This window comes from Lipotes vexillifer, unplaced genomic scaffold (assembly GCF_000442215.2).
Source record: "Lipotes vexillifer unplaced genomic scaffold, Lipotes_vexillifer_v1.1 scaffold587, whole genome shotgun sequence".
In the NCBI taxonomy this organism is placed as follows: domain Eukaryota; kingdom Metazoa; phylum Chordata; class Mammalia; order Artiodactyla; family Lipotidae; genus Lipotes; species Lipotes vexillifer.
This window is the reverse complement of record NW_006790779.1, coordinates 768,359-779,002: the sequence shown is the minus strand read 5'-3', so window position 1 is coordinate 779,002 and position 10,644 is coordinate 768,359. Positions and strand designations below refer to the sequence as shown.

General features: G+C 39.1%; 1 protein-coding gene across 3 annotated transcripts in view; it reads right to left on the bottom strand.

Moving 5' to 3' along the window:
- ZFX (zinc finger protein X-linked) overlaps positions 1-10,644 on the bottom strand; it is a 55,378-nt gene that overhangs the window by 18,504 nt on the left and 26,230 nt on the right. Inside the window, exons 1-2 of one of the 3 annotated variants that reach the window (XM_007463967.1) lie at positions 7,682-7,770; positions 4,369-4,938 (exon numbers count right to left, since the gene is read on the bottom strand). The exons of 1 other annotated variant lie outside the window; for it this stretch is intronic. In XM_007463967.1, the coding sequence (XP_007464029.1) occupies positions 4,369-4,938; positions 7,682-7,742 (631 nt within the window). In that variant the 5' untranslated portion in view covers positions 7,743-7,770. Of the gene's footprint in view, positions 1-4,368; positions 4,939-7,681; positions 7,771-10,644 lie in introns of those variants that run through there. One more of the 3 variants, XM_007463968.1, reaches the window with a different exon arrangement.

Genomic DNA, 10,644 nt, shown 5'->3' with positions numbered 1-10,644 from the left:
AAAGAGTGAAGAAGTGTCTGTATAATAGAGAAGACAAAAGATACTACCAAAAGTCACCATCCCTACACCCAATTTAAAACCAATCCAACCATTTCACTATAGTGAAATAGGGGGATAAGAACTTGTATATGTGTTCTTTGTATTCTTTGAGCTTGGATGTGATATTCTACTTATAAAAGAAAGAAGAAAGGGAGGGAGGGAGGAAATAAAAAGTAAAGGAAGAAATTATCATTGTATTATTAAAATACAGTTTTTTTTTTTTTCGGTACGCAGGCCTCTCACTGTTGCGGCCTCTCCCATTGCGGAGCACAGGCTCCGGACGCGCAGGCTCAGCGGCCATGGCTCACGGGCCCAGCCGCTCCACAGCACATGGGATCCTCCCGGACCGGGGCACGACCCCGTGTCCCCTGCATCGGCAGGCAGACTCTCAACCACTGCGCCACCAGGGAAGCCCTAAAATACATATTTTAAATACATATATAAAATATACTAAAATACAGTACAATAGCAGTTTGTGTCTATCTGTATTTACTTTTTCAGGAACATTAAAATCTATATCAATTAGCACAAACCCAGGGCCTAAAAAAAAAAGATGACTATAAATAAAATTTTTAATAAAAATTTTGTAAGTCTGAGCTCTAATACAAGAATCTACTACACTATGTCAACCATTACTAACGAAACGTCTGGTTTTTTGGATGACTTTCTTGGAGGGTTGACTTCCTAAAAGAGTAATAAAGGTAAAAGACAGTGTGCAGCTGAAGGTCGAACTAACGCCATGAACTTTACTCCTTAGCTAACAAGTTTAAGACAGAAAGGAAAAGGGAAACGGGAAAGAGAAGTCAAGAACAGAGAATGCTTTCTCAAGTATTTCACCAGATCCTCCTCCCCTCATAAAGCACAATGAACCCAATTCCCCCCTTTCTCGAGCCTTGCCCCTGGGTTGCCTAGTCGTGGGATAGAAAATCCGGTAGTTATATTTAAAAATAGCATTTTCATTTAAATAGTGCATCTTACATACAAACTTAGGTCTCCCAATCTCAGCTGGCCCCTGCAGTTCGTTCAGCAATCTATAAGTTTTTAGCTTCCTGCCCTGGCCCATCCCCATACGACATAGGCTTTTCAACCTTTTGCCACTACCCTTCAACTCCCACCCAACCTCTGCAAGTCCTTCTATATTAGCAGGTGAATTTGCTACACAGAGAAAATAGCTCCCAACATTCAAACACTCCTTTTAAACTTACTGTCCCAGGCCCGGGCTCTCCAATTTTCCTGATCCTTAACTGCCTTCCTGTCTCAGAGAAGGGGACTCTTTCTCTCTAGGACTCACCTACCAGCCTTCCACCACTGCCCTGGACCCTACTCCGTTCCTCTGCTCTGGAAACTGCTCCAACTGTTAGTCCTTCCTATATCTTCAGTCTCTGTTCAACTGTTTGTGTCCTGCACCTGTAAACCTATATATATGCTCAACACACTTCCACCATCCATCCAACCATCAAAAGCTGTACTCTTGCTTCTTCTGTCCCTTCACTGACCAAAACGGCAATTTATACAAACTGCTTCACCTACTCCACCACTTCCACCAACTTCTCAATCCATTACAGCTTATCTCCTCTATCTCTTCTCCACTGGCCCATGCTTTATTGAAACTATTCTAATTAAGATACCAATAACTTTTTATACAATTTTTTAAGGTTACTTTCCATTTATAGTTATTACAAAATACTGACTATATTCCCCATGTTGTACAATACATCCTTGAGCCTATATTACACCCAACAGTTATAATAAAAAATTTAAAAATTAAAAAAAATAAAGTTGCCTTCCCACAAAAATAAAACAAAAAGGATAATTCAAAAAAAAAAAAGATATCAATGACCTCCTAACTGCCTAACGAAAAAGCCCACTCCCTCCTCTGTAACTAACACTCTTAGAAATTCTGCTTATCTTTGACAGCGTTAAAAACATTCTAAAGATTCTTCTCCTCTTCCTCTTCCTAAAACCTCCTGACTTTCATAGGCTCTTCTCTGCCTACTTCTTAAATGCCAAAAGGATCCACACTTGACACTCTTATTTGACAAGCACTCTCTGGGGACCACCACCCATTTCCACATAGGGTACTACCTATATTCCGTTGTCCCAAATTTCTTCCTCTAGTCACAAACTCTCTCAAAATCACCAAATTCATATTTTCAACTGCCTACAGAAAACATCGACCAGACTGTCCCCAGCAAGCAACCTAAATTTTTAACAGGTCCTGAAACATTTTCTTTCTACCAAATCTATTCCTCCTCCCAGGTAATGGCATAACCAGGCACCCAATCTCCCACGGCAGAAACCTTAGTGTCCTCCTTGAATTCTTTCTCCCTCAACTCCTTACCCCTATTCTATCTATCACCAAATCACATTCATTTTACTTCCTAATCTCTCTTAAATCCAGCTCCCCGGCTCTACTCCCATTACTATGAATGTACTTAGGATCTTCTTTATCTCATGTAGGAACCATTCCAACTTCTCTCATGTAGGAACCATTCCAACTTCTACTACCAGGGTTACCTTCCTAAAATAAATTCAAACTTGAAACAGGATATTACATTTTTCCTTGTCAGAGTGGCAAAAATTAAGATGGAAAACAATACCCTATGTTGGTCAGTGTAGGGGAAGGGACATTCTCATAAACTTGGTGGAAGGAATTATATTAGGCAAAATACCGAGGCAAATATAACCAGACTTGTAAATATGTATACCCTCTGATCCAGCAATATTATTTCTAGAAATTTATTTTAAGTAAATAAACAGAAAGTGCACAAAGATATGAGTACATCCTAAAGTTCCCATTATTCCCAACAGAAGCCAAGACCTTTCTGACATACTATATACCATTTGCCTAGAATGGCTCCCTCCTATCCATGTCCTTCTTCATCCTGCAAAACTAGGAACTCATCCTTGAGTTCAAAGGTCAGCAACTCCATTCCGTCTCCACAGCAATTAAGTCACACCTCTGCATCACAATGTAACCTATCTTTCTCTCCCACTGTAGACTGTAAGCTCTCCAAGGACAATGGTAATTTTTTTTTTTTTGCTTACGCGGGCCTCTCACTGTTGTGGCCTCTCCCATTGCGGAGCACAGTCTCCGGACGCGCAGGCTCAGCGGCCATGGCTCACGGGCCCAGCCGCTCCGTGGCATGTGGGACCTTCCCGGACCGGGGCACGAACCCATGTCCCCTGAATCGGCAGGCGGACTCTCAACCACTGCGCCACCAGGGAAGCCCTGTGTAATTTTTATTTAGCACATATCCATATTTGCACTATCTACAAAAATGTCTGACACATAGTAGTGGCACAGTAAACACATGTTGAATGAAGGCATTTCCTCCTCTTTACACGAAGAACTCTCTGATTTCCAAAATCTTAAGAACTTTTAAAAGGTATTTCCTGGGCTTCCCTGGTGGCGCAGTGGTTGAGGGTCCGCAACGGGAGAGGCCACAACAGTGAGAGGCCCACGGACCGCAAAAAAAAAAAAAAAAAAAAAAAAAAAGGTATTTCCTAAAATGCTGCTGGACTCCAATATTTTATATTAAATTCCTGTTTTATAACAGGTATTTAAGCAAAGCAAATGGTCTCGTGCATTTATGTAAGCAAATAGTCTGTGAGTCTTTATTTGTTTGAAGTTTAGTTCCTAGAGGCATAATCAGAATTTCCATACTGGGTCAGAACTGTGGTCTATCCAACTGAGGATTAGGATCCTCAGGATCTCTGAAAGTGGTACCAAGAAATAAATTGTAAGAAGACATAGCTGTTCTCCCAGATGTTAGAGGTGTGCTCCAAAACACCTTACTTTTCTTCAATAACCTAGTATGAGTCCATCATACTTGAAATCATGTTTTGGAATATTTGTTTAAATACTATGCCAGAGCTCTTTTCCATGCTGTTACATAAAGAGCATTTTACATAGTACATAGTATTACATAAGTAGTGTAATACAAGAATATAAATAATTTGGGTATATATTTTTCTCTAAGTTGAACTCCTTTTAAGTTTCAAGAGGGTTCCTAATTCTAATGAAGGCTGGTAACAGCCTAATCACATCCTTCATGATTTCACAAAGTTCAGTTCTAGTCCTTTCAATCTCTGATCTCTAGACTGAAGAAATCTCATCTTTCTACTGTGTCCTTACAGAGAAATGATTCTACTCTGTACCATTCCACTTTTCTTAATTTTGAGTTATCTTACAGGCTCCAAACTGAAACAACAATGAAGGAAGGTCCATGAGATTTAATTTTATAGAAGTCAAGAAAATTTCACCCCCAATATAAGTTAGACAGCCTTCAAAAACACCTTTGACAATCACTGTACCCCAAGACTTACAGGAAATCATAAGGTAGTCCTCACAGTTGCTTTTGTCATCATCTTGCTGGTCCACAGGAATCCCATTGGCATCTATGACTGCTTCAGAGGCACAATCTGCTACCAATACTTCTTCTGACACTACGTCAGCTGTCAGAGGATCAGTGACGATCTCTGCCTCTACTACACTATCGTGAACAACGTGTTCAACATGTCCAACATCAGACACATGTATGGATTCACTCGTCAAGACGTGTTCTGGCATAGACATTGAGGCTGAAGTAATATCAGAAGCTAAAACATCATCTGGGACTGTGCAATGTGCTAAAGAAACTTCTTCGGTTACATCTGAGTCCAGCACTTGCTCAGGAATGATGACCGTTTCAGATACATCTGCTTCTTCCATGATATCTGGACATTGAACATCTTCTATAACAACGTCCTCGATAACATCTTGGATTACAACTGAGTCTGGGTCATCAGGAACAAAGTTATGCACAGTTATGTCTGAATCCACAACATCTGAAACAAAAACAGTTTCTTGTACTTCCACAACAATTTGATCACCATCCATGTGTGTAGCATCAGCTCCTTAAAAAAAAAAAATTAAAATCACAAATTTCAGGTAGACATGCATGACTACCTCAACTAATGTAAATGTTACTTAATTTCTACCAGAAAAACAAACTAGCTCCTTAGTTGTCTCAAACATTAAGATAGATTAAAGAAATAAAGAGATAAACTATTTTTGAATCATATCAGAAATAGAAATTCTTAATACAAGAACTTTTATACTCATCCCAAATCAATTAACAGGTAAGGAAATAAAAGAAAAACAAAGTAAATGAGGCAGTCACACACACAAAAACATATTCATGAAAGTAATATTCTAGGCTGACTAAAACTAAACCCATATGCATAGGTACTTAAGGGATGATTATAAAAATTAATAAGTAAAGCAACTTCAGGTGGCAAATATACCATTTTCCTTCATTATATGTTTTTCACTTCTTTCCCTTCTTGCTCCATCTCTCTTTCAACTCATATTTTTTTTCTCCTGTCCATCTCTCCCATGTTTTCTTTTACTTCCCTTCATTTCCCCTTTCTCCTCCTTTGTTCTAGAACAATATCCCACCAATATCCTCCATTTATGATTATGGAAATTCAGAAACTATCCTCCAAATCTAGAATATAAGAAGAATCAGGCCATAAATAAAAAGAGGGCTAGAAGGCCACAGTAAAAGAGAAAGACAACTGGTTAAGGAGCCTCTGTAGACAGATAAAATGAATAAAAGTGCAGTTGCTCTGGAGCAATGGAAGGTGAGGTTAGTTGGAGTGGGGCCTGCCCCAACCTCACCAGGGTAGTCTGCCTCCATTCAGCTTCCTCCCATCCCCCCATATGCCAATCCCCCTGGCAGTTCCTCAGAACATAAGAAACCCTACTCTAGTCCACTCTGCAGTTAACAAGTGAAGGTAGAGGGTTGAATCAATTGAAGCCCAGTGAGATTAAATGACTTCACCAAGATCACACAGTTTGCACAGGTTATGGTGCTCAGTAAATACTACTCTGAATAAATGCCACAAATGAGAATCGAAATCAGATATCCTTGCCAAAAACATAATGTAAGATAAAATAAAACAAATCTGGTACCTTGGCTCCTGATCCAGAGAAAAGCAAACAATATTTTATAAAAGTCTTACCTAAAAAGCTATTCAGTTGATTAGTGCTTCTGGATGTGACTCAGACCAGGCTGAGCCCAAGCAGCTGCCTAACTCAATGACTCTGTGTCAATGGCCAGGCCCTCAGAGAGACACATGGCTTTTTTTTTTTAAACAAACACAAATAATCAACAAGGGCCAAAGAACCTTTAAAAATGTAAGAAATCTTAAAGCCAGTTAATATCCATTTTATTTACACCTAGAAATAATAGAGAGTGCTTGCTTTAATTCCCACAGAACTTCTACAAAATGCTTTATACTGTTTTCAATATTCTCAATATTAACATCAAGCAATAGATCACTGTAATCTCCATTTTGCAGACATGAAGATGAAAGCATTTAGTGGCAAGAGTACTGGTTAGAAAAATCTAAATCGGAGAGCAGGATTTGGACACTTATTAGTTTTGTGACCTTGGGCAAGTCATTTAACCTCTGAGTTTCGGTTTCCTCATCAGTGAAATGAGGACAGTAGTATCTGCCATGCATACCTCACAGGACTGCTGTGATGATCAAATGGGAATATATGGGAAGTGTTCTGAAAAACTGTAATGAAAGGTTTCATTATTATTAGGACACATGAAAATGGAGGCCCTGGCAGATTAAGTGACTTGCTCAAAGATAAACAAACACCATAAGTGTTAACAATCAGGGCTAAAATGCAACAGCCCTTCAATCTACCCCTTAGCCCATGATCCAGGCTTGCTTGTGGCAACATTAAGCTAGTAAATGGTGTGCGCTTTTCTCCAAAGAGCTTAGTCTCTCTTTCAAGCACATTAATTATACTTCATGTTCTAAAGAAGAATCAAAACTTTGCATTTATCATTATCAAGCTGAAATTACCAAATGTGAGTCAAAAGACTATCCCAAATTGTTAAAAATACACAAACCCCCAACAGATTTAGAGATTAAAGAAAAGTTAAAATTAAAAATCGCTAATATTTAATTTCCTGATAAAGTTAATTGCTATTTCTTTAGTATGCAATACAGTCATTTCAAGTCCAATGGAAAACTCATTAACATTTTATTTATAAGGGTAACTAATTAGTGTGATACAAAACCACTTTATATTACAAAACCTAGCATAATCACTTCACTATGTTATATAACTGGAACCATGAGTAATCCAAAATTGTGAATACTTTTTTCCCATTTTTAGAACTTCATAAATTTAATTCTCCTTGTACAGTTTGGGGAGTGAGGTAAGACTCCTTTTGCTAACTTGCGAGAGAGAGGATTTTAAAAGTAGGATGGGGTCAGAACATGGAGGGCCTTAGGTTTATACTTTACCTGCCGGGTAATGGTCTATGTGGAAGAAAGTAGAATGAAGAGATGTAAGCAAGGAACATTTTCGAAGGGAGAACTTTAACAGGACTGAAGTATAAACACTAAGGTTTTGATAATGTTGCTGTTACTGACAAGAATATGAGTGTTGGTTATGAGGGAGCCAAAGTTTTAAGGAGGGGAATAATAATATACTCACTTTAACATCTGTAAGCTTGATAGGATAACAAGATACCTAAGTGTAAATATCAATGACAGCATCTAGCAATTTTTCCACTTGACAACCAACTCCAAATCTGGTAGGTGGGAAGTGGAACAACCCCAGTAGTTATACCTGTTGCATCAAAATATGAGTTTGGCTCTTGTGGTTGTAATTCAAGTCCATCTTCATCCATGGCCTTTAATTCTCATCAGTCACAGCTCCTAAATTAGGCGAAAAAGTAAACCAAGTATTACTTTTTTAAATATATGCATTAAAAAATGTCATCATACTATTTACATTTCTGAAACACCAAAAATTATTTGACAGATGAACATCTATCAAAAATGTGTCTATCTGAAATAAAAGGGAAAAGTTAAAATTAAATTGCCAAAAACATAATGATACACGGGCATCTATATGACAAGGAAAGGTGGATAAATCAAATAAGTCAGCTTTGCCTCGACTTTTTGAGATACTGCTTACATACATCATACATACATACGTACATACATACACACTGCAAACGTCTTGATGCATTCTGACACATGCATAAATCTGTGTAATCACTACTCTACCCAGATCAAGCCAGAGAACATTTCCAGCACCCCAGCACTCTGGTCTCCTCTCACTCTGTATATTCCTCACTCCCACAAGGGTAACCGGCTTTATTAAGGTTCAATTTATACTCTGTAGCTTATCGGGAGGAAATTCCTGCACAATTTTCATATTACTTCTCTGAATTTAATGTAGTCTGCTATCTTTCAACCAATACGTTAAACATCGGTTAAAGATTCAAAGTGCATAATTATAGTAAACACCCTTTGGGATTTCTGCCTAATTTACAATGACCTCTTAACTAATCCCCCAATCGGGCTTCCCTGGTGGCGCAGTGGTTAAGAATCTGCCTGCCAATGCAGGGGACACAGGTTCAAGTCCTGGGCCGGGAAGATCCCACATGCCGCAGAGCAACTAAGCCCGTGTGCCACAACTACTGAGCCTGTGCTCTAGAGCCCGTGGGCCACAACTACTGGGGCCGCATGCCACAACTACTGAATCCCGTGCACCTAGAGCCCGTGCTCTGCAACAAGAGAAGCCACTGCAATGAGAAGTCCATGCACAGCAATGAAGAGTAGCCCCCACTCGCCACAACTAGAGAAAGCCCATACGCAGCAATGAAGCCCCGGTGCAGCCAAAAATAAAAAAAAAAATTTTTAAATAAATAAGCCACAAAAAAAAAAAACAAAAAACGAATCCCCCAATCTAGAGAAGTAAATTCCTGCAGTGTATTTATACTCTCCTGGCCATGGATTTATACTCTCCTGGCCATGGTTGATTGGCACTAACTATAAAACGGTAAAAATAAGTTCATCTTTGAGTACAATAAAATCAAAGTCCTATCCCCGAGAATCGAAACCATGAGCAAAGGTCACTCAGTCTTTCTCTGTCTCTGTCTGTCTCTCCCCTCTCCTCTCCAGGCGGCTGGAACATAGGAGGTGAGGAAGGCCACTTTCCAACTTCAGCTTAGACTAGTGAGATAAAGTTTACAAGTAAATAATAAAAAAGAGGGCTTCCCTGGTGGCGCAGTGGTTGAGAGTCCGCCTGCCGATGCAGGGGACATGGGTCCGTGCCCTGGTCCGGGAAGATCCCACATGCTGCGGAGCGGCTGAGCCTGCGCATCCGGAGCCTGTGCTCCGCAACGGGGGAGGCCGCAGCAGTGAGAGACCCGCGTACCGCAAAAAAATAAATAATAATAATAATAAAAAGAATCCAGTGAATGCTCTGAGAAATAGAGGAGAGGGAGCAGGGAAGGGAGGCTTACCAATAATAGCTTTTTAGCTCCTGGTTCTAGACCTTTCTGAGGTCCAGCTACAGTCTGCCTTGAGTTTTTGCAAGCCACCCCAATGACCTTACTGATTCCTTTTCTACTTAAGCCAAAAACTTACAACAACAAAAAACCAATCAAATAATATACTATTTAGTACTAATCATTGCTTCAAAAGAGCACACATCAGGGATTAGGGCTTACTCATGTTGCAAATATTACATAAACCTCCTCCCTCACTGGTTTCCTTATCTCTACTTTCTCACTTTCTAATCCAACCTAAATGGTTCTATGAGATGCATCTTTCTTTTACTTTTATCATTTTCTGCTGATGATATAAGTGCCGCATGCTGCTTACTAAAATTTCAAATAACAACAACAAGAATCATTTTTCTAAAGCATCAGCCAGGTGATATCAGGCCTCTGTTCAAAAAATGTTTAATGGCTCCCTGCTGCTTGCAAATAAAGTTGAAACTCCTGCCAACTTCTAAGTTCCAGGTGCAAACTATCTTTCTCTCATTATCTTCCCTAACTCTCCTTCAAGCACCTCGCCCGACCACCATATGAACACACTTCAACCAAACAAAAATGCCCCATGTCCACATAACACCCAAACTCTACATTTGCCTCAGGGTTTCTTCTACCCGGAACACCTTTCCCCTATCATCTCTGCTTGGATCTTCCTCCAAATCCCCTTCCCCACACACACAAAAAGAAAAAGCTGAAAATAATCTCTCCCCCCTCTGAATTTCTAAAGCACTTTATCTTTTTTCCCTGACTCTACTTGTTGGCTGTAAATTATGATTATTTATGTCTTATTTTCAGATGCCAAACTTGCATTTATATACATATATATACTCCTTAATGAAATATCCATGAGAAACTCAGTTAATTAATGTTAATATAATAAACAGATTTTCAGCTTGTCAACTCTGAGACATATTCTATTCATTTTCAGGAAAGAGCATGTTTGACATTATTTACTCAAAGTGCTTCAAACAAAAGGACCACAAAACAAAACAAAAATTTCAACTACAAAAAATGGAAAATGTACATGCTCTGAATAAGCTGTCACTTCTCTCTCCCCATCAAAATCACCTCTAGCCATAACTTTCTCTTTTTTTTTTATGTAATTAAAAATGTAATTACAAAATGATAAACATGAGCTAATTTTCTAAGCATAACGGCATAGTATACATGAAATCAAGCCAATTTAGAAGGCAATAAATGGGGTTCCTTACGGTATTTAAGGCTCCTCTCCCCAATTTCCCTA